General features: G+C 45.0%; 1 protein-coding gene across 1 annotated transcript; it reads left to right on the forward strand.

Moving 5' to 3' along the window:
- Positions 1 to 4919: 4919 nt before the first annotated feature.
- Positions 4920 to 20956, forward strand: LOC115508191 (tripartite motif-containing protein 26-like). The gene is given in 9 exon segments (XM_032592318.1): positions 4920 to 4972; positions 7659 to 7761; positions 11187 to 11417; positions 14394 to 14416; positions 17851 to 17881; positions 17883 to 17979; positions 19331 to 19363; positions 19988 to 20407; positions 20410 to 20956. Coding segments are annotated over 9 exon segments (1230 nt in total). The 3' UTR covers positions 20649 to 20956.
- The last annotated feature ends 3256 nt before the right edge of the window (positions 20957 to 24212 follow it).

The following is a 24212-nucleotide window of genomic DNA, read 5'->3' on the forward strand; positions in this document are numbered from 1 at the left end:
CTTATGATCATTGCTTTACATTTTCTATCAAGCAGGTTTCTTAGGTCTGTTTTGCCTAGATCTCTGGCTGTGGCCTTGTTCCTTTCTTTCATTTGGGGTAAATTTCTCCCTCACCCTGTGTGGTTTGCCTCTCTCTGTCTGTTCATGTGTATGAACTCACTAAGCTGTGTCTCCTGCTTTTGGAAGTAGTGACTCAGTGAGGAAGAGGTCCTGGAGTGCCTGCAGTGCAGTGTCTCTGTTCACCATGACCTGGAGAGCTTTGGTCTCTATCCCATGGTGTTGCTCCTGCCCCGCTGTTTTGTCTGACACACTTTTCCTTTCTGCCTATTGTGGGCTGTGCTTCCTGTCTGTGGTGTGAGCGGGACCCAGGCAGGCCAGCCCTGAGGGGATGTGCTCACCAGAGATCTTATATTGGGCCACGAATCCTATGCTGGATCCCCTGAAGTGCTGGGTGGCTGGAGGCTGCACACCAGGGTGGCTGGGGGCAGGCAGCTGGGCACAGTGTGGTGGCTGGGAATGGCCCTCCACTCAGCTGTGTTTCTGACATCTGGGCCTTACACTTGATGGTGCCTGGGGGTGCATGACTGAATGTGGCTCTGGGGCTGGGTGGGCTGCATGGACTGCTTTAGCAACATTTTCCCAGAGCCCTGGACAAAGGTGAATAGTGTCTGTGCATCCCTGCCTCCCCCAGGTAGTCCTGTGTTAATGAGGGGGGTGGGGCGGGTGGGAAGGGAGAGGAAAATGGCACCTGCCAGCTTCCTTGATTTTAGAGAAATCAGTACTAGCAGATATGTCTCTTGTTTGCCCCTGGCATTGTGTAAACTGCTCTTTGCATATTGTCTCTCTGTGCAGGCTGCTGTCTCCTCTAGGGCGATGACCCAGCTATCACTCACCCTCCAGGCTTGCCTGGTGATGAGTCAGCTGACTTTTAAAGCTCCAGGATCCAAGTCCCACTGGCTTTAAAAACTCAGCCTGTCTGGTTTTTAAAGCCAAACATTATGGGGACTAGTTTTCCCCATATGAGCTTCCTCCTGCAAGGACCAGTTTCTCTGCCCTCCTCATGTGCACAAGGCCCTCCATCTGCCTCCATCTCCGACCTTCCAAAACCTTCAGGTGCAGCTTCGTCTCTAATTTAGTTGTGGACTTTGTTCTCTCAGTGTTTGCATTGTGCTCTGATTTATTGACTTGGGTGTGCATGATACCTGGCTGTAAACGTGGGATGGGGTTACCTCAGGGTCCTCCTACTCTGCCATCTTCCCAAGCTCCCCAGAGTGGACTTGTGATCCAGGGTGGTCATATCCAGAGACCACTCGTACCGGCTTTCATGATTTAGATTATGACAGTTGGGTCTTTGGAGCTGATGATATAGAGATGAGATTTTGAACTTGAGTCGATAATGTAAGCGCTTGAGACTTTTAGGAATGTTAGGATGGGGTGAATATATTTTGCATGTGGAGTGGACATAAATTTTGGGGAGCCAGAGGGTAGAGTGTGGTAGGTTGAATAATGGGCTTCAAAGGTATCAGTGTCCTAATCCCCAGAACCCGTGACTGTTTTCTTCGATGACAAAAAGGACTTTGTGGATGTGATTAAGTCAATGATCTGAAGATGAGGAGAATGGCCTGGATTGTCCAGATGGGCGCTGGATGCAGCCACAAGCGTCATTGTAAGAAGAATGAAATTTGACTGAGGAAGAGAAGACTTGAGTGGTGTGAGCATGGGAGGAGCCATAATCTGAGGGACACAGGTAGCCCTTGGACTCTGAAAAAGGTAAAGAAATGGATGCTCCCCTCAGAATCTCTAGAAGGAAGCAGCTCTACTGACATCTTGCTGTCAGTCCTATTAAGACTCATTGTTATGACTTTAAAGTTAACTGCAACACAGAATGCCACATGGTGAGCTGTGGTTTAACAGACCCCAAGAGTAATGGAGATAGAGACGTTCACTACTCATAAGCCCTGGAGGAGGTGCATGGCAAACCTCAGGGAGCCACAGGGGGAGGTCAAGTTAGAGTGAAGATGGAGAAGGAGGCAGGATCTGGGGAGCCCGCCTTTGTTAGGGCTCAGGCGTTGATGCTTTGGGCGTTCCCAGGCTAAGGCTGGATTTTCAAACCAGATCAGTTGCATACTGGTAAGCCCCATGGTGGTCTTGCCTATGAGGCACACAGTGTCATGGTCCTGGGAGGCAGGAGAGACTGTTGATCATGAGCACTGTTGAGGAATTCATGGCAGAAATTTACATTTGCTGCAACTCTGCAGGCTGCTGTGTAGGGCATGCCCATGTATGAGGGCCGAGTGTCACTTTACCGTCCCTGCAGGCTTTGGCCAAAGACAACGGATGCTGAGGCAGCAATACCTGGATAGCTTAGCTACAGTCTTGACACTAACTTAGATTTCTGGCCCCCAGAGAGAATAAATTTCATGTTGTTTTAAGCCATAAAGTTTGTGGTAGCTTGTGACAGCACCAGGAGATGAATACAGCTGACCACTGTTTTTTTTTAAACTTTTTTTTTTACATTTATTTATATTTGAGAGATAGAGAGAGAGCATGACCTGGGGAGAGGCAGAAAGAGAGGGAGACACAGAATATGAAGCAGGGTCCAGGCTCCGAGCTGTCAGCACAGAGCCCGATGTGGGGCTCAAACCCATGGACTGAGAGATCATGACCTGAGCCAAAGTCAGATGCTTAACCAACTGAGCCACCCAGGCACCCCTGCTGACCACTGGTTTAATGGGAACCTTGCTTCCAGTGGGGCAGCCCTCGGGGCCCGTCTTCCAGTTGGTGCTGTGTGTGAGCCTCAAAGTAGGCATTGCACCATTTTATGAAGCCAGCTTCTTCTAGGTGATGGGACATGTGTTAAGGTCAGTGAATTCAATGGACATGAGTCTGTTTGCACATTTCCTTTGTTCCAAAATATGTCCCTTGTCAGATTAGATGCTGTTTAGAGTACCATGGTGATGGCAAGTTTACAATTGTAAAGCTTGTGGACCAGTCATAAAAGGAAAATACCTTATAAAGTAGGTATATCTGCTGGAAACAGTTAATAGGACTGAGATGCTCAAACCCTGCACGTTTCAGAGAAAGACCTGTTTTCATGAGCTCCTGGAAACTGAGCTCTTGGGATGTCCTGACTGATAAAACATTTTCCATGCCATTGTATAAGATCTAAACCTATGTGTTTAATATCATACAGTTATTATGAGCTTAAACTACATGCTGCCTTGACATTGGGAGAGCTCCAAATGGCCTCTCTGCATGTTCCCATCCCCTCTGCTCCTGTGGGGAGCATTCCAGCCAAACCACCCTCCTTATCAAAGGGACCAAGCACAGTTCCTGCTTACCCCTGAGTAGTGAGTTTCAACTCCTGATAGCCTAAAGAATTATTCAAACAAGTCAAGCACATTTTCCTTGGAGAACCAGGGGCCTTCTCAGCCTCTTGATACCACAACGTTGAGCACAGAGGTGCTCACAAAAGAGGGATGGTCCAATGCCCCATGTATAGTACAAGATCCTGCCCACTGTCTCTGTTAATTATCTTTGGGTGGGTGGTGTCCTCGGAACTGTGAGGACATGTGGCTGTTACCTGCTCTTGAACTCTTCTGTCCAGTTTCGGGGTGTCTTCTGTCTGCCCACCCCATAACCATAGGGGAGGATTGAAACACATGCTGGGTTTTTGAGCAACATTGTACCAGTTTTTCTAGATGGGTTATATGAACAGACATGTATTTTGTGGTGAATACCTATTTTTGCCCTGGATATTCACTGTGTGCCCCTATGACTGACTCCCAATGAAACCCTGAACTCCTGGGCTCGGATGAGTTTCCTTGGTTGACACTCATGTGGGTTGTCACACATTGCTGCTGGAGGAATTAAGCATGTCCTATGTGACTTCATGCGGGGCCTGGACTTCTCATTTCCTCTGGACTTTACCCCATGTGTTTACTTCTTTTGTGGATTTTACTTTGTATACTTATGTTACACTGTGTTATGTTATGTAATGAGTCATAAGTGTGAGTATAACAATCTCTTCATTACTCTCCAAACCTGGGAGTGTGATGGGTTTACTCTCATCCATCCCTGTGAGGTCTGAAGTGATACCCTTCCCTGAAGGAAGGGGCCAGAGAAAATGAACCTGTCATTAGGTAGCTAGCTGGGCTCTCTCAGGAATGATGCTATGCTGGGAGCTAAGAGTTGACCTACAGTTTGAGGGCTCATCAATAGTGGAAGTTTTCAGGTGTGCAAGTCTGTTTCTATGGAACCATGCATAGCCTCCAACCTTTGTCATTTTGTATATGGGCCCATTGAGCAAGCAGCAGGGTGATTGAATGGATCAGTGTAGTGCGCGTTGAGACGTGCTGCCCAGAATTTCCCCCCATCAGAGCCAAGGACTACTCCTCCAGCTGCTGAGAGTCCTGGCCTGGTGACTCTACCTCCAAGGATTGCCCTCTGCCTGAGTCAGCCGCCTTGCTCAAGGTTATGCCCCCTTCCCAATGGCTGCCTACGTGTGCTCTGGTTAATATGGGATTATAAAGACCTAGCCTCTTTGCCCCAGTGTGGGGAGATGCTGCAGGGCCCTCTTAGCCCTGTAGCTCCTCATACAATAGCCTGAGGCCCTTGCTGTGACTGTATCACACCTGACCTTCTGTTTCTGCTCAACCCTTCCACGTTTCCTTCCTGCAGGTACTGATCCCAAGAGTGCTCCCTAATATCTTCCTTCACACTAATCTCTGTCTCAAACTCTGCTACTCAAGGAATCCTATATGTGACAGAGGTTACCGGAAGTGGGGTCTGAGAAAGTAGCCTCTCAAATGGAGTTGTGGAACTGTGCTAACCCCCGGCTGGCTGTTGTTATTACTAGTCGTAGGTGGAGCACTGGTAGCCCCTAGCATAGATGGGGTACAGTTGTTAAAACCTGCAGGATGAGTGAACCAGATGGAGGGCCAGTGAAGGGAAATGCACTGGTGGATACAGGGTATGAGTCATTTGAGAAATATGGGAAAAAGAGAATTCTCAAAAATGCAATTGGATGGCTGCATCTGAGAGTAGTCATTGCATTGCACTGGGAAGAGATAACAAAGGGCTGAAGGTAATAAATCAGTGGTTAAAGACTAAGTGTGAAAGCCACATGATCAACCTTCTTGCAGCATTTAAAGAGGCTCCTATCTCCTGCAACCAGAAGGTAGGAAATGCTGAGGACCAGGCCCAGCATGTAATCATAAGGGGGCCGAGCTCCAGAGCAGATGTTCTCAGCACTACCAGGTCTGTTATGCTGAGGTTGAGGACTTGTTTGGGAAAGAATAGAATCCTAAGGGATGGGGTACACGTGGGTAAATGCACTAAAAACTCTTGACTCCTCAGACTCCCCTGCATTCTCCAGGCCTGGAGCCACGGCCACTCTTTCCTCTTGTGGACTGTATTACAAAGGTGTATTCATCAAGACAGTATGGAACTGGCACAAAAACAGACACTTAGAACAATGGAGCAGAATAGAGAACCCAGAAATGGCCCCACAAATGTATGGCCAACTTATCTTTGACAAAGCAGGAAAGAATATCCAATGGAATGAAGACAGTCTCTTCAGCAAATGGTGTTGGGAAAACTGGACAACGGCATGTGGAAGAATGAACCTGGACCACTTTCTTACACCATACACAAAAATAAACTCAAAATGGATGAAAAACCTAAACATATACAGGAAGCCAACAAAATCCTAGAGGAGAAAGCAGGCAAAAACCTCTTTGACCTCAGGTGCAGCATTCTAACTAGACATGTCTCCAGAGCCAAGGGAAACAAAAGCAAAAATGAACTATTGGGACCTCATCAAGATAAAAAGCTTCTGAATGGTGAAGGAAATAATCAGCAAAACTAAAAGGCAACTGACAGAATGGGAGAAGATATTTGCAAATGACATATCAGGTAAAGGGTTAGTATCCAAAATCTGTAAAGAACTTCTCAAATTCAATACCCAAAGAACAAATATTCCAGTGAAGAAATGGACAGAAGACATGAACAGACACTTTTATGAAAAATACATCCTGATGGCTAACAGAGCATTCAAAAAGTGCTCAACATCACTCACCATTAGGGAAATCCAAATCAAAACGACAATGAGATATCAACTCACACCTGTCAGAATGGCTGAAATTAACAACTCAGGCAGCAACAGATGTTGGCGAGGATGCGGAGAGAGAGGATCTCTTTTGCATTGTTGGTGGGGATGCAAACTGGTGCAGCCACTCCAGAAAATAGTATGGAGGTTCCTCAAAAAACTGCAAATAGAACTATTCTACGACCCAGCAACTGCACTACTAGGTATTTATTCAAAGGATACAGGTGTGCTGTTTTGAAGGGACACATGCACCCCAATGTTTATAGCAGCACTATCAACAATAGCCAAAGTATGGAAGGAGCCCAAATGTCCATCGATGGATGAATGGATAAAGAAGATGCGGTATATATACACAATGGAGTATTACTCGGCAATCAAAAGGAATGAAATCTTGCCATTTACAACTACGTGGATGGAACTGGTGGGTATTACGCTAAGTGAAATTAGTCAGAGAAAGACAAATATCATATGACTTCACTCATATGAAGAATTTAAGATACAAAACAGATGGATGTAAGGGAAGGGAAACAAAAATAATATAAAAACAGGGAGGGGGACAAACCACAAGAGACTCTTAAACATAGAGAACAAACAGAGGGTTACTGGAGGGGTTGTGGGGGTGATGGGCTAAATGGACAAGGGGCATTAAGGAGGGCACTTGTTGGGAGGAGCACTGGGCGTCATGTGTAGGGGGTGAATCACTGGATCCTGCTTCTGAAATCATTATTGCGCTACATGCTAACTAACCTGGATGTAAACTAAAAAAATGAAAAAAAATTTAAAAAATAATAAAATACTAAAGAAGTGTTGAAAATATACAAGTGGAAAAAGGGATACTAGATAAAAAAATGTAGGCAATATAAGATAATGTAGAATTTACAGTAAAAACACTAAAAATATAGAGGTAATTTTGTAATGAAAAAGACCTAGTGCTTTGTTTTTTTTCTTTTTAAATTTTTGTAATGTTTATTTATTTTTGAGAGAGAGAGACAGACAGACAGAGTGTGAGCAGGGGAGGGGCAGAGAGAGAGAGGGAGACACAGAATCCGAATCAGGCTCCAGGCTCTGAGCTGTCAGCACAGAGCTTGATGTGGGTTTCAAACCCACCAACCGAGATCATGACCTGAGCCGAAGCCAGACACTTAACTGACTGAGCCACCCAGGTGCCCCAAGGCCTAGTACTTTCTAATAGTCTATCTTTCATGTTCTCAATGAGTTTTGAGATACAGACCTACATTTTTAAAATTCTAATTTTCTACTATTGAATTATTTACAGCAAATATTTTTTACTGAGCTGATGTACTAAGAGTGAAGCAAACCCCTTAGACTGCACTGGAGATTTACTTTCCACCATCTTCTGGAATGCCCCACTTAAACCCATGTTGGTAACAGACGAAACAGAAAACCTTTGTCACAGATTCTATCTTGATGTTGGTTAAACTCACAATTTCTCGTTTCCTTCATGTCTTCTTAGAAAGTAATTGCTTGCCTTGAGAAGGAGCTCTGTGCAGGGTCTGGGCCGCTCTCATGGCTGCTGTCTCCCTTTGAGGGAGCTGGAGGGCGAGGTGCTCTGGTCCATCTGCCTCAACTACTTGAGAGACCCCGTAGCCATCAGCTGCGATCACGTCTTCTGCTACTGCTGCATCATTCAGGTCTGTGACTCTACTGGGCAGCCGTTGCACTGTTCTCTGCAAGACAGCCTTCAGGGAAGAGTATTCGCCATGTGTGGCAGATGGCCAGCCTAGTGGGAAACATCTGGAGGGTGAAGGTAGATGAGGAGAGACAGCCCAGAGAGGATGCACCACTTCAGCGAAAAGCAGAGAAGCTGTGTGGGCTGCATTTGGAGAAGCTCCATTATTACTGTGAGGATGACCAGCAAATACTGTGTGTTATGTGTCGGGAGTCCCAGGAGTGCAGACATCACCCTGAGGTTCTCCCAGAGAAGGCTGCACACCCTTATCAGGGAAGAGTTCTGCCAGACCCTAGCTTCACTCTCATCGCCAAAAAAGGTTCTATTATGGTGCCTTCGGGACAAGGTCCAAATTATTTTTCTATTTAAAAGTATTATCTTGGGAGCCTGGGTGGTTCAGTCAGGCGTCTGGCTCTTGATTTCAGCTCAGGTCATGATCTCACTGTTGGTGAGTTTGAGCCCCATGTCAGGCTCTGCACTGACAGCGCAGGGCTTGCTTGGGATTCTCTCTGCTGATGCTCACTCTCTCTCTCTCTCTCAAAATAAATAAATGAATTTTTAAAAATAAAAATAAAAACATTATATTGAAATGTGACTGACATGTGAAAAGCTGTACATATAAGGGGCACCTGGGTGGCTCAGTTGGTTGAGTGGCCAACTTTGGCTCAGGTCATGATCTCGCGGTTCACAAGTTCAAATCCCACATCCCATGTCGGGATCTGTGCTGACAGCTTGGAGCCTGGAGCCTCTTCAGATTCTCTGTTTCCCTCTCTCTCTGCCCCTCACCCACTCATGCTCTCTCTCAAAAATAAATTAAAAAAAGCATTAAAAAATTAAAAGAAAAGCTGTACATATTAATGTACACTCTTAGTGAGTTTGGAGATAGGCATACACCTGTGAGGCCACCACTATCATCAAGACCACAGACGAATCTCTGACCTCCCTAAGTTTCCTCCTGCCCTGTTTATTATTGTCATTATTTATGTGCATAACAAGACCACTTAACACAAGATCCTTAAGATACATCATCTGGGTGCCTGGGTGGCTCAGTCTGTGGTGACAGCTCAGAGCCTGGAGCCTGCTTCGGATTCTGTGTCTCCCTCTCTCTCTGCCCCTCCTCACTTGTGCACATGCTCTCTCTCTCTGTCTCAAAAATAAATAAAAAAATGTAAAAAATCTATCCTCTTAGCAAGTTTCAAGTATACAATACAGTATTGTTGGCTGTAGGTACAATGACCTAGACAGTGTCTCCAGAACTCATCTGTCTTGTGTAACTGAAACTTTGTAGCCTTGGACCACTGCCTCCAGTTTCCTCCCCTCCAGCGCTGGCACCCGCCTTTCTACTCTCTGCTTCTATGAGTTTGATAAGATTATACAATATTTGTGTTTTGGTGTCTGGCTTCTTTAACTTAGCATAATGTCCTCCAGGATTTCCTTCTTCTTTAAGGCTGAGTAATATTCCATTGTTTGTATGCACCATGTTTTCTTTAGCCAGTCATTCACTGATGGACAGTTAGATTGTTTTCATATCTTGGCTGTTGTGGATAATGCTGTAACACAGTATTATCACACAGGAGTGCAGATACCTTTTTGAGATCCTGATTTTCTTTTCTTTCTTTCTTTTTTTTTTTTTTTTTTTGAGAGAGAGCACGCACACATGTGTGCAGGCGAGCAAGCAGGGGAGGGACAGAGGGAGAGAGAGAGAGAGAGAGAGAGAGAGAGAGAGAGAATCCCAAGCAGACTTCACTCTCAGTGTGGAGCTCAACATGGGGCTCGATCTTATGACCCTGGGTTCATGACCTGAGCCAAAATCAAGAGTCAGATGCTTAACCGTCTGAGCCACCCAGGTGCCCCCAGACCCTGACTGCAATTCCTTTGGATAAATATTTAGAAGTAAGATTGCTGGATCATGTGGCAGTTATATTTTTTAACCTTTTTAAGGAACATCCACAGTGTTTTCTGTAGTGGCTGCACCAGCTAACAATTTTACCCAGAGTGCAGCAAGTCTCCCTTTTCTGTACATCTTCATCAATACTTATTATCTTTTTGTTTAATGGTAGCCATCCTAACAGGTATGAGGTGAAGGTACAAGGTCTTTAGTGTGGGAAGTTCTTGGTAAAGTGTTACCCTTTGAATTTTGAAAATAAACCTCATTTGTTTCCATATCTGTTTATAATAGTAAGTCTGTCCTGTTGCCTTGTTGTTTTGTTTTCGGAGGCATTTGGATCAGGTCTCAGCTAACAGAATAGTATCTTGCCCTCTTGATAGCATTCCTGGTATGCACCTTCAAACTGTGGTACTCTAGCACGTAGCTGTATAGATGTCTTTCAGAACGTAATCTCAGGGAAAATATTATTGCCTTAGAGGTGCTAGTATGTTTCCTCCTGTTTGCTAAGGAAGGATTATGCAATCAGTTCTCTTTTCTCCTTGGCTGACAGGAATCTTAAAACCAATTTAGTCATCCTCTCAATAATTTGTAGTTACTGTATATGCTTTCCTTCACTTTTTGTTTCAATTTTCTGTTCTATTTATAGGTTATTAATTAGTTTATTTTTTAATTAAAACAATTTTTTAAATGCTTATTTTATTTTATTTTTTGAGAGACAGAGAAAGAGACAGAGTGTGAGCACGGGAGGGGCAGAGACAGAAACGGACACAGAATCCAAAGCAGGCTCCAGGCTCTGAGCTGTCAGCACAGAGCCTGATGTGAGGATTGAACTCATGGACCGTGCGATCATGACCCGAGCCAAAGTCAGGTGCTTAACTGACTGAGCCACCCAGGTGCCACTGTTAATAATTACTTTAAATATAAATTGTCTATATTTTTGATGGAAAGGGACTATAAGTATAAATAAGAAGCACACTGTAAGTTGTAGTATTAATGAAAATAAATTATTGTTTTATCTCAATTCTAAGAAACTGCTCTAAGCTAGCATAGCAGTGATGTTGCTTCTTGTTCGTTAACTGGGACAGAAAGCATTCTGCATCCACATGACCATTATTATGCTGCTGAAGGTCCAATGTGTCTGACTTCACTCGGGAATCACTTTGTATCTCTCTTTTCTCATTGAGGGCATTTTCATCTTCATCTTGAGGCCATCTGTGTTAATTTCATAGGTAAAATTTTAAATCATCTGAAGATTCTGAAGGGGGACTGAGACAGGATCCAGAATTTTCAGTCAACAGGAGAAGATGAGGTTCGGGCCCTGCTGGTGAGAGAAGTCTCTGTGGCATTAGGGTGGTGGCAGTGTGGGGGGATATTGAGGAATGGGGAGGGCGTGACCACGGGAATCCCTTTTGTGGACTCGTCCCCAGAAGACCTCACACATGTCCTCATAACTCCTCCCTCCCAGAAGAAGTCCTTTCCTCTCTCTGCCTTTACTGTAGACAGAATTCCAGAGTCAGAGGCAGGACATCATGTCAGTGTTTGAACAGGGCCACCAGTTCCTGAGAGAAAGGGAGCTGTACCTACTGGACCTGCTGGAAAGGATAGAGCAAGAGCTCGCCCACGGGAGGAACAGCCATGTCACCAAGAGCTCAGAGGACGCCGTCCGGCTTGGAACCCTCATTTCTGAGTTGGAAAAAATGGCTCAGCAGCCTGCAGTTGAACTTTTGCAGGTGAGGAGCAAACTACATTATACTTGCATCCTCTTGCTGTAAGCTGCGATTTGGCCCTAGTTAGCATGAGATTTGGACCAGAAGTCAAGAGAGAAGAAAGTTTTGCTATCATTTTTTGAGGACTTTCATAACACGTAATCAGCTAATCAATAGGTTTTAAGTCCTAAATTGAGTGGGCAGGGGAGAGTAATATACACAGACCACACAGTAGATAGTAACCTGTAGCTTACAATGACAACAAAAAATCAAGTGTGAACTCTTGTGGTCAGAATGGAGCCCACGGAGACAGAGGTTTAGCAGGGAGGCTTTTGTGAAAGAAGACGTGTTTAATGTTGGCCTTGAAAAAAATGCAAACATTTGGGTTGGCAGAAAGGAGGAGCTGAAGCTCAGTGAGGGAGCACTGGTGAGGGTTAGTTCATGGGCTGTTATCACATGCTGCTGCAGGTACTGAGAGAGCACTGTTGAGGGTTAGTACACGGTCTGTGATCACACGGTGGTGAAGATACTGAGGAAGTACTTTTTAGGGTTAGTACGCAGGCAGTGATCACAGGCTGTGCAGGGACTGAGGGAGCACTGGTGGGGGTTAGTACACCGGATGTGGTCACACGGTGGTGAAGATACCGAGGGAGTACTTTTTAGGGTTAGTACGTGGGCTGTGATCACATGCTGTTCAGGTAACAGAGACCACTGCTGAGGGTTAGTATGCAGGCTGCGATCACATAGTGGTGAAGGTACTGAGGGAGTACTTTTGAGGGTTAGTACGCAGGCTGTGATCACACGCTGTGCATGAACTGAGGGAGCACTGGTGAGGGTTAGTACGCAGGCTGTGTTCGCACGCTGTGCAGGGACTGAGGGAGGTCTGGGGAGGGTTAGTTTGCAGGATGTGATCACAGGCTGTGCAGGGACTGAGGGAGCTCTGGTGAGGGTTAGTACGCGGGCTGTGATCACATAGTGGTGAAGGTACTGAGGGAGTACTTTTGAGGGTTGGTACGCAGGCTGTGATCACACGCTGTGCATGAACGGAGGGAGCACTGCTGAGGGTTAGTATGCCGGATGTGATCACATGGTGGTACAGGTAACAGGGAGCACTGGTGAGGGTTAATACGCAGACTGTGATCACACGCTGTGCAGGGACTCAGGGAGCACTGGTGGGGGTTAGTTTGCAGGCTTTGATCACAGGCTGTGCAGGGACTGAGGGAGCACTGGTGGGGGTTACTTCATTGGCTGTGATCACATGCTGGTACGGGTACCGAGAGAGCACTGTTGAGGGTTAATACACGGTCTGTGATCACATGGTGGTGAAGATACTGAGGGAGTACTTTTTAGGGTTAGTACGCAGGCTGTGATCACAGGCTTTGCAGGGACTGAGGGAGCACTGGTGGGGGTTAGTACACCAGATGTGGTCACATGGTGGTGAAGATACCGAGGGAGTACTTTTTAGGGTTAGTACGCAGGCTGTGATCATAGGCTTTGCAGGGACTGAGGGAGCACTGGTGGGGGTTAGTACGCCGGATGTGATCACAGGCTGGTACAGGTAACAGGGAGCACTAGTGAGGGTTAGTACACAGGCTGTTATCACATGCTTGTACAGGTACTGAGAGAGCACTGTTGAGGGTTAGTACACAGTCTGCTATCACATGGTGGTGAAGATACGGAGGGAGTACTTTTTAGGGTTAGTACGCAGGCTGTGATCACAGGCTGTGCAGGTACTGAGGGAGCACTGGTGAGGGTTAGCACGCAGGCTGTGTTCGCACGCTGTGCAGGGACTGAGGGAGCATTGGTGGGGGTTAGTATGCAGGCTGTGATCACAGGCTGTGCAGGGACTGAGGGAGCATTGGTGAGGGTTAGTACGCGGGCTGTGATCACATAGTGGTGAAGGTACTGAGGGAGTAGTTTTGAGGGTTGGTATGCAGGCTGTGATCACACGCTGTGCATGAACTGAGGGAGCACTGCTGAGGGTTAGTACGCAGGCTGTGATTACAGGCTGTGCAGGGACTGAGGGAGCTCTGCTGAGGGTTAGTTCGCAGGCTGTGATTACAGGCTGTGCAGGGACTGTGGGAGCACTGGTGGGGGTTAGTACGCGGGCTTTGATCACACGCTGGTGCAGGTAATGGGGAGCACCGATCAGGGTTAGTACGCCAGCTGTGATCACAGGCTGTGCAGGGACTGAGGGAGCACTGGTGAGGGTTAGTACGTGGGCTGTGATCACATAGTGGTGAAGGTACTGAGGGAGTACTTTTGAGGGTTAGTACACAGGCTGTGATCACACGCTGTGCAGGGACTGATGGAGCACTGGTGAGGGTTAGTTTGCAGGCTGTGATCACAGGCTGTGCAGGGACTGAGGGAGCATTGGTGGGGGTTAATTCATTGGCTGTGATCACACGCTGTGCATGAACTGAGGGAGCACTGCTGAGGGTTAGTACGCCTGATGTGATCACAGGCTGTGCAGGGACTGAGGGAGCACTGGTGAGGGTTAGTATGCAGGCTGTGATCACAGGCTGTGCAGGGACTGAGGGAGCTCTGGTGAGGGTTAGTTTGCAGGCTGTGATCACACGCTGGGGCAGGTACCAAGGACCACAGGACTAGGAAGACAGGATCAGCACACAGACACCAGGGAGCCACACTTTCTTAGGTGTCTGGTTCACTGAGGGGACATTAATTGGAGAATGAGCTGGATAGAATGGGGTTCCTTGTGCAGAGGCTCAGCTTCCTAGGCTGAGCCTTGGATGGGACCCTTAACAGATGAAGTAAAGTTCCCTGGATGGAAGATTCTGGAGCTCAGGGAAAAAGGCAGTGGGAGGGTTTTGTGCCTCTAAACCGATAGCATCCATGGGGACAGAGCAGGTGTGGGCCCATGAGAATGGCTTGTACCTGGATGTCGTGCACCTGCTCCCTGATGTGCCCCCCAGGTGGGAATGGCACCCCCTTCTGGGAGGCTATTGTCCATGTCAGTGTCTGTTTTCTCTTTCCTTCCAGGACCTGAGTGACGTCATAAGCAAGTAAGTACTGATTGCCTTTTTTGTTGTTGTTGTCTTTAAACAACTCAGGTGTCCATTTGTTTTCTCTCTTTCTCAAATTATTGAAATTTGACAAGGGTAGAAGGAGGATTATTTGAAGAAATCTCTAGTGAGGTGGGCGGAGGATGTCCAGGGAAGGCGGAGGGACTTCTGCACAAATTCCTGTTGTGGAGCTCACGTTAGGGCGGTGGGGGGCTGAGAGACGTGGCGTGGGGGCTGTACGGGGGTACATTCGAGAGGTTTCAGGATCCATGTTTGCTTCCAAAGCCCAGTTTTCACTTCCTCCGGTTCATGCCTGGTTCCCTGCATCCTGTAGGGCACATTTACGCAGGACACTGTCCCCTGCTCTCTGCTGGCGCTGAGGGGGACACTCCCACAGGCCTGGGGGCAGTGATTCCCCTGCAGTGCCTGCCGGATCCGACACACTGACAGCTTCCAAGTCCCACCCACACCAGACGCAGGAGCTTTGAACAGACAGACTCTAAACTGAGAATTCGCTGCTGCACAGGTGGTATCCAGGGACGCCTGGGTCTCTGGGCTTCTCTGCGTATGTTCTGTGGGCTGCACGCTGGGCCAGCAGGAGGAAATCCCAGCAGGTGGCCAGATTGTGGCTGGGGACACAGGGCACACACATCAGGGATGAGCAATGACATAAGAAATGAGTGTAATAGTTTTGCCCTGAAGGATTTTGTCTGCTATCAGTCAAATTATTCCAGCTTTCTTTTTGATTAGTCTAGGCAGGGCATTTCTTTCTTTCTTTCTTTTATAATCTTCATTTATTTGAGAGAGAGAGAGAAAGAGAGAGAGAGAGAGAGGAGAGAGAGTGCATAAGTGGGGGAGGGGCAGAGACAGAGGGAGATACAGAATCTGAAGTAGGCTCCAGGATGTGAGCTGTTGGCACAGAGCCTGTCGGGGCTCAAACCCACAAACTGTGAGATCATGACCTAAGCAGAAATCCGGTGTTTAACTGACTGAACCACTCAGGTGGCCCTGTTATTTTTTTTAAGTTTGTATTTAAATTTCAGTTAGTTAACATACAATGTGATAGTAGTTTCAGGAATACAATAGAGTCACTTAGTAAAGTCAGAGGGTACAAAATCAGTGTACAGAAATCAGTTGCATTTGTATACACCCATAACAGAGGAGCAGAACGAGAAATCACGGAATTGATCCCATTTACAATTGCAAGAAAAACCATAAGATACCTAGGAATAAACCTAATCAAAAAGATGAAGAACTTGTGCTCTGAAAACAGTTTTTTTTTTTTTAATTTCTCTTATAAGGAACAATTTTATTTTTGAATAAATCCACTCTTTTTTATTAGAAAATTTAGTTTTTATATATTCTACTTTTTTCAAAAGCATTTGCATAGGTGGTCAAAATAATGTCCTTAAATTTAATTTCCTTTTTATATCTAAATATTATTTATTTATTTTTTTTGAGAGAGAGAGCATGAGAGAGAGAGAGAGAGAGAGAGAGGGAGGGAGAGAGAGAGAATCCTAAGCAGGCTCCATGCTGTCAGTGCAGATCTTGAAGTGGGGCTTGATCCTACAACCCTGGGATCATGACCTGAGCTGAAATCAAGAGTCAGATGCTCAACCGACTGAGCCACCCAGGTGCTCCTGAATATTTTTCATTTCTTATTTGGTGTATTTGTACTTTTGTCTCCTCTATTACCTGCTTTCCCCCCCTATAGTCAATGATTTTTTTTGTCTATGAGCCCCACTTTTGACATACACCACAATTTCCAGTGTATAGTATTTTATTATTATTGTTTTCTAGATATTTTAAAATTCTGACTTTGATTTACTCTTTAACATAAGATTTGTTTAAGAAAGAGGATATTTGTTGGGGCGCCTGGGTGGCACAGTCGGTTAAGCGTCCGACTTCAGCCAGGTCACGATCTCGCGGTCCGTGAGTTCGAGCCCCGCGTCGGGCTCTGGGCTGATGGCTCAGAGCCTGGAGCCTGTTTCCGATTCTGTGTCTCCCTCTCTCTCTGCCCCTCCCCCGTTCACGCTCTGTCTCTCTCTGTCCCAAAAATAAATAAACGTTGAAAAAAAAAAAAATTAAAAAAAAAAAAAAAAGAAAGAGGATATTTGTTGAAAGGGCGGGGGCAGGGGGGGGGGCTGACTCCATCTTGTTCTGTGTCCTTCACCTTGACCACACCTCCCCCCCTTGAGCACACCCCCCCTCACCTGCCTAACAGGACTGGGACCCTTCCCCAGCCAATTGGCTGAGGCCACAGCCATTGTCTCACCAACTGCCCCTAGGCCCCAATAAAACCTTTGTCCTTTTGAAACTCACTCTCTCTCCCTGGTATCTCACCGCTGCATCGGTGCAGGTAGGGGACTGAGCTGGAGCTAGCTCAAATAAAGGCTCTTTTGCTTTTACATCGGACTCGGCTCCCTGGCGGTATTTGGGGATCACGAATTCTGGGCATAACATTTGTCAGTGGCATTAGTCTTGTTTTTCTTTTGTTTTGTTTGTGTTTCATAGTTTTTAAATCTCATGAACAGACAAGGTTGTTGATCTTTCCACCTTTTGGACTTTGTTGAGGCATTCTGTGTTTACATGTTGTAAATTTTTGTGACAGTTCCAAACACTTGAAAAGAAGATGCATCTTGCATGTGCTTGGAATAGGATTTGATTTATCTCCAGGAGGGTTCCCTTAGTAAATTTGTTATTAAGGTGTTTTGTATCGATACTTACTTTTTGACTTCTCAATATGTCATGGACTAAGAGAGGTCAAAGATTCCTACTAGCAATGAGTTCTTACCTATTTTTTAATTATGATAGTTTTTGCTTTTCTACATTTTGATGCTTTTTTTCTCCTGTGGGACGTTTGATGGGAGTTATATCTTAATTGTGGATTATAATATTCTTAGTAACATAAAAATACTTTCTGTTGTCTTATTTAATATATTTCCACCTTGAATTCAATCCTTTCTGATAAGGTCAAGATCTTCATTTCAGATAAACTTCTTTCTTTCATTTTGTATTTAGCTTATATATTTTTGTTCAGCTATATATATGTCTTAAATTGAAAGACTTTTTAAAATTAAAATTTAAAGTTCTGTTTTAATTTTAACTTATCTGGTGTGTATCCTCAGGTAATTTCTTTAGAAGTTGAAATATTAGTAGCATGTTTCAAAGAACTTCCAAGACAGGAAGTGGCTTTCTCTCTCTTTAACATGATACACAACTGGTACAGTGGTGCGTACAGAGTACCTGGTTATGGCCCTTTCTTCAGAGCTCTGGACATCACACTGTTGGGCTCTGATGCGGGGCTGGCCTCCTGGAGGTGCCACTTTGCTCCCAACCCTGTGGTGCGTGGTTGTTGTGTGTGCATGAGTGTACATGGATGTGGGAGACCCTCCTTTCGTCAGGAGTTCCTGCAGTGCCTCTGTCTTTTCCAGATACCCCTGGAAGAAGCTCTGGATTGAAAAGTGCTGTCAGTGCTGCAATCAAAAGGCAGGTAGAAGACTTTTCAGATAAACTTCTTTCTTTAGAGAAAGGACTCAGAAGATTCAATGATAAGGGAATGGGTGGAGGAAGAAGTTCTGAGCCTAGAAAATCCCTTTTCTTTCTCTGTAGTGCTTATCCTTAGGATTCAGCTCTGGCCTTGGGTCCTCATAGCTCCTTGCTTATATCCAGGCCATTCACACCAGACGGGGACACTGGAGAGGGAGAGTCAATCTGTCTAAACCAGGGAGTCTGTCCACATGGCAGTGTAAGGGTGTTACCTGGATTGAGGGAGAGTCAGAGTAGGTCCCAGAGCAGATAAAAAGGTGTTTTGCACCTAGAAATGAAGAAAAAGAATTTCGGGAAGCTATGGATAACACGTGATGCAGTTTTGGAGTGGTGGCGGTCCAGAGCTGATGGCCAAGAAAGAATTCTTGAGATGTCTTTGGTGAAAAAGGTGATTTTATTAAAGCACGGGGACAGGACCTGTGGGCAGAAAGAGCTGTCCCAGGACCATGAGAGAGACTTCTTATATACTTGGGAGTTGGGGGAGGTAAAGTCAGGGTGAAGTTTCCAAAGTGATTTTCATATGTTAAAGAAGACTCATGGGATCTGGGAGACCCAGCTGTCCTCAAGCTAAGATTGTTTCCCTTTAGCAAAGCATCAGCATTAAGACAGTAGGGGGTTCCTGGAGGAATGTTATACTCTGCCTGCCTCAAGTATTTGTCAAAGGGCTGCAGGTTCTAAGGAAACTTACTTTTATCTGCCATTTCCCACATTAACATGGATGCATGGATAACCCTCAGGGACATTATGCTGAGTGAAATAAGATGGTTACAAAATGCCAAGTCATGTATGATTCTACTTCTAGGAGTTCCCTAAAGTGATCAAATCCTTAGGAATGGAGAGTAGGGTGGCTGCCAGGGGTCAGGAGGAGGGGGAATGAAGGTTGTGGTTTTATGGGTATAGAGTTTTGGTTTTGCAGGATGAAAACATTCTGAAAACTGGTTGCACAACAATGTAACTACACTTAACCCTGCTGAACCATGCACCTAAAATGCTAAAGATGGTAAATTTTATGTTATTTTATCATATTAAAAAATAAAACAGTAAAAAGAATACTGGGGGAATTCATCTCCAAGAGGTCTCTTAGCAAGTGGGAAGAAGTTGTGTGATTTTGGCCAAGAAGTTTAAGAGCACAGAGAACATGCTTTAAGACTGTGTGATGAAGCAGCAGGTGTGAGCAGCAGAGGTACGTGCATGAGCCATGGGGTCTGGACAACTCCGTGTGTCTCCTGCACCGACTTCTCTATGTTGCTTGGGCTTCATTGTGCCTGGCCAGCTTTTACAGTAGTGTCAGCTGGCAGTAAGAGAACTGGACCTAGAAGATGTGATGTCAGGATTGCTTACTATCTTTTTCTTCTTTCACTCTAGGAAAATTGAGGAGGGATCTGGAGTATAAGACCAGTGAGTATCTGGAGGGGATAATGACTGATGTTCACCCCAGAGTAAACTCTCCTTCTCCAAATTACAGTTTTCCTGTAAAGCTTCTCTTATGGATCAGCTCTTTGTTTTTTTTAAACGTTTATTTATTATTAAGAGACAGAGATAGAGCAAGTGCATGGGAAGGGCAGAAAGAGGGAGACACAGAATCCAAAGCAGGCTTCAGGCTCTGAGCTGTCAGCACAGAGCCTGATGCGGGGTTTGAACTCACAAACTGCAAGATCATGAGCTGAGCTGAAGTCGAATGCTTAACAGACGGAGCCACCCAGGCGCCCCTGGATCAGCTCTTTAAACAGGAATGTCTTTGTGGTAGCTGATGTACCTGGATTCGTTGTCCTGGGGTCTCAGAGTTCATCCTTCCCCAGCGTTTCTCAGCCATAAAGATCCCAGCCCCTTCCTTCTTTTCCTCCCTGGAATTCTCTCCCTGGCTTCTCCCCACCCTCTGGAAGGTATGAGCACAAGGTCTAAGATTTCTGTCCTGGTCCCTGAAGGGGGTCTCCTACCCTTGTCAGAAAGGCCTCAGAACCCACAGGGAAAATCTCCTTTGATATCTTATGATGCCATAACTTTATCCCCGTGTCCCCACAGCGAGGATCGTCCTGAATTCCCAGCCAGCCAATGGCTGCCTCTCAGTGTCTCCCAATGAGAAAAGCCTGATATTCACTGGTTTGTGGATGAACAAATACCAACATGGTTGGAGATTTGACCCTGAGCCTGGAGTGCTGGTCAGTAGGGGCTTCACGTGGGGCAAAGTGTACTGGGAGGTGAGGGTGGACAGGATATGGTGGGGGGCAGAGGAGGAAGATGCAGTGTGTTACTGGGGTGGAGCCAGAGACATGTTTGGCACTAGCTACCTGTGTGGGTTAGTGGGCACCTCTGGTGGTTACAGTCCCACCGGGTACAGAAATGAGAATGAAAATGGAATATGGCTGAAATTCTGCCTGGTGGGGATGGCCAGAGAGTCGGTGGTGAGGAGAGGATGTCTCGCCTTCACCCCTGAGGAGGGGTTCTGAACCTGCAGCTCTCCTCAGCTGGGGTGTATGTAGGTACCAGTCTCGAGCCTTTCCAGATCCTGTCATGTTGTCCAAGGCAGACCGGAGTTGCTCTGGATTATCATGGTGGGAAGGTGACCTTTACCAATGCCAGGACTCAGGAGTTAATCTACAAGTTCTTCTCTTCCTTCACGGGGAGAGTTTTCCCTTTCCTGTGGCTTGACTGTATGAGAGGCAGAGTCACACTGAGGCTCTAAGACAAGGTCTCATTTGGCCTGTATTCCTCTATGTCATTCCCAACTTCCCACTCAGCTAGACTGTCTGTCTGGGCTTCCAAACACCCTTAGATCATGGGACCAGCATGGTGGAGGCAGGAGTCCCTGATCCTTTCCACTTGGTCTCTAAAATAGGGATGACACTCATCTGCCCTCTCTGCAGAGTTAGGGTTGGAATGTCTTCAAAGCACTTATTAAAATATGTGTTCTTGTTAATGTTTTTCTTCTGTTGCCTTTGATTTGGTCCTTCATCCGCCACTGAGATAAAGGTATGAGAACGAGTGTGAGTGTCCTAGGGTTGCAGCCTCTGCCCCTAAGAATAGTGGTCACAACATCCCTATCAGTTCTAAATCGTAAATATTTCGATGAAATTCATGCCTAATTGACAGTTGATGTATTCTGAGGTTTGAAATATCTGGGGTCAGTATGGGCTCATTTACTTCTATGTTCTTAACCGTTTTCTCAACAGAAAGTGGGGAGGGGAAACCCTGAGGTTCAGGAAGGTATGAGTTTTTGGAAGCAAGTCTTAGTTGGATTTTGAGATTGTAGAAACAGATATTAAGGTAAAATTATTAGTCTTAGCTATAAGCAGAAAACAAATCTGGCTGTTTTTAGAGGAAGGGAAATCTATTAAACGATATGGGAGTTGCCAAGAGGGAAGGAGACCCTGTCTACTGGCTTTCACATTCTGGAGGCAGTACCGTGTTACCAGGAAGAGCCTGGGTAAGAGACAATATGGTAGCTGCAGCCCGAGGGAGTAAGGCAGAGGGGTCATGAGAGCCTGAGGTGATTGTCATGTTGTCAGGATGTGAATGGGATGCACAGTGCTTTAGTGCAAGCTGGCAGATAGTGGGTAGGATACAGGGAGAGCAGTGGAGGAAAAAGAAGCAATGAATATGGAGCTGGAGCTGGAGACGTGTTTAGGAGTGGCTATCTTAGTGGATTCATAGGCATTACTGATGAGTATACAGAAATGAGAATGAAGAGTTGAGGAAGAAATGGTCTCAGGGAATTAGTGGGTACTTTTTCATGTAATTAACTCCTACACCATAATCTGGCAGAAGTGCACCAGATTGCCAGGTATAGAGTACCTGCCTTTGCCCCAGCAACAAGGGATATTGGGCAAGCATTTTCAGCTTCTGCAGTAGGAGGTGGTCTCATTGGGACTCATGGAGGTTAGCATTCTCAAGACATGGGAGCAGAGGCTGGTTGCTTAAGTGACAACTTAAACTTCCAGGTTTGGGAGATGTGAGGAAATCTGCTATGATAGTTCAGCTGTGTAAGAACATTGTGTTGAAAAATATGACCAAACAACACAAGATTCCTATATTCTGCATCTGTATCTACAAGCAGAATTCTGTATTCTGCATCTGTATCCGTATGTACAAGCAGGTGCAGACAGACTACCAACAGTGTACACGGAAGTCCTTCATATGGAAGAGACAAACCAATTTCTTCTGTATGAGGAGTGGCCAAGGGTTATAACCAGTATACTCTATCCTGTGTTCCTAATTTGTGTTTAACAATGTACAGGATCCAAGAGAACAGATTTTATGAGTTAAGGATATAGAGAATGTTCCATTGGTTAGAAATAAATGCAAACCAAAATATGAGTAAGTAATTATTAAAGAACAAGTTCAGAAAGTTAGCAAGACAGTGGAGAAACTGTTCCTATTCTTTTTTTCTTATTTTATCTTATTAAAATTAAAGTGTACTTTAATATACAGTTTTATATTAGGTTTAGGTATACAAGATAATGATTCAACAATTCTATCCATTTCTCAGTGCTCATCATAAGTGCAGTCCCTGCCCATCACCACACAATATTATCACAATATTATCGACTATATCCCCTATGCTGCACTTTTCATTGCCATGACTTATTAATTTTATAACTGGAACTTTGCATCTCTTAATCCTCTTTATCTATACCCTCCTCCTCCCCCTCCCCTCTGGCAACCACCAGTTTGTTCAATATATTTAAGAGTCTGGGATTTTTTTTTTTGTCCCTTTTTTTGTTTGTTCATTTGTTTTGTTCCTTAAATTCGACATAGGAGTGAAATCATATGGTATTTGTCTTTCTCTGATTTATTTCACTTAACACTAAATCCTCTATGTCCATCCACATTGTTGCAAATAGCAAGATTTCATTCTTTTTCATATATATATATATATATATATATATATATATATATATATATACACACACCATTCTTCTTTATCCATCCATCAGTCAATGGACATCTGGGCTTTTTCCATAGTTTGGCTATTGTTGATAGTACTGCTATAAACATAGGGGTGCATGTATCTTTTCAAATTAGTGTTTCTGTTTTTTATGGGAAAATACCTTGTAGTGGAATTACTGGATCATAGGGTAGTTCTATTTTTAACTTTTTGAGGAACCTCCCTACTGTTTTCCAGAGTGGCCGCACCAGTTTGCATTCCCACCAACAGTGTGTGAGTGTCCCTTTTTCTCTACATCCTCACCAACACCTGTTGTTTCTGTGTTTTTGATTTTTGCCATTCTGAAAGATACATAGTGATATCCCATTGTGGTTTTAATTTGCATTTCCCAGATGATCAGTAACATTGAGCATCTTTTTATGTGTCTGTTGGCCATTTGTATGTCTTCTTTGGAAAATGTCCATTCAGGTCCTTTGCCCACTTTAATTGGATTATTTGGGTTTCGTGTGTGAGTGTGTGTGTGTGTGTGTGTGTGTGTGTGTGTGTGTGAGGAGTGGTGTAAATTCTTAACATATTTCAGATATTAACCTCTCATTGGACACATCATTTGCAAATATCTCCTCCCATTCCATTGGTTGCCTTTTTGTTTTGTTGACTGTTTCCTTCACTGTGCAGAAGTTTTTATTTTGATGAGATCCCAGTAGTTTATTTTGCTTTTGTTTCCCTTGCTTCCAGAGACATGTCTAGAAAGACATTGTTATGGCCTATGTCAGAAAAATTACTGCTTCTTCTAGGAATTGTATGGTTTCAGGTCTCATATTTGGGTCTTTAACCCATTTGTGGTTTATTTTTGTGTATGGTGTGAGACAGTGGTCCAGTTTCATTCTTTTGCACGTAACTTTTCATGTCTAGTTTTCCCAACACCATTTGTTGAAGAGACCTTTTTCCACAGTATATCCTTGCCTACTTTTGTCATAGATTAATTGGCCAAGAAAGTGTGTGTTTATTTCTGGAATCTCTATTTTGTTCCATTGATCTATATGTCTATTTTTGTGCTCAAACTGCTTCTCTTTAGAATAATTTTTAAATTCAAAGGGTAATGTTAATGAGATATTTATTAGACAGATAAATAGAAAACAAACACTAGCAGGAAAAATGAAGCCTAGTCCCCTGAGGGACTCCCAGCATGGTCTTCTGCAGATGCACTGCAGCTCCCCCAAAACCCATGGACTGGGTGGAAAGCAGGGCCATCACAGGTACCCTACTCAATTATAGTTACTGTGCAACCTGGCTGCTAGGGAAACCTTTGTAGCCAGAGCCCCAGCTTAGACTGGCCTCTTTGGGCTGGGCCACTGCTGTGGG

This window comes from Lynx canadensis, unplaced genomic scaffold (genome assembly GCF_007474595.2).
Source record: "Lynx canadensis isolate LIC74 unplaced genomic scaffold, mLynCan4.pri.v2 scaffold_57_arrow_ctg1, whole genome shotgun sequence".
NCBI classification, from domain to species: Eukaryota; Metazoa; Chordata; class Mammalia; order Carnivora; family Felidae; genus Lynx; species Lynx canadensis.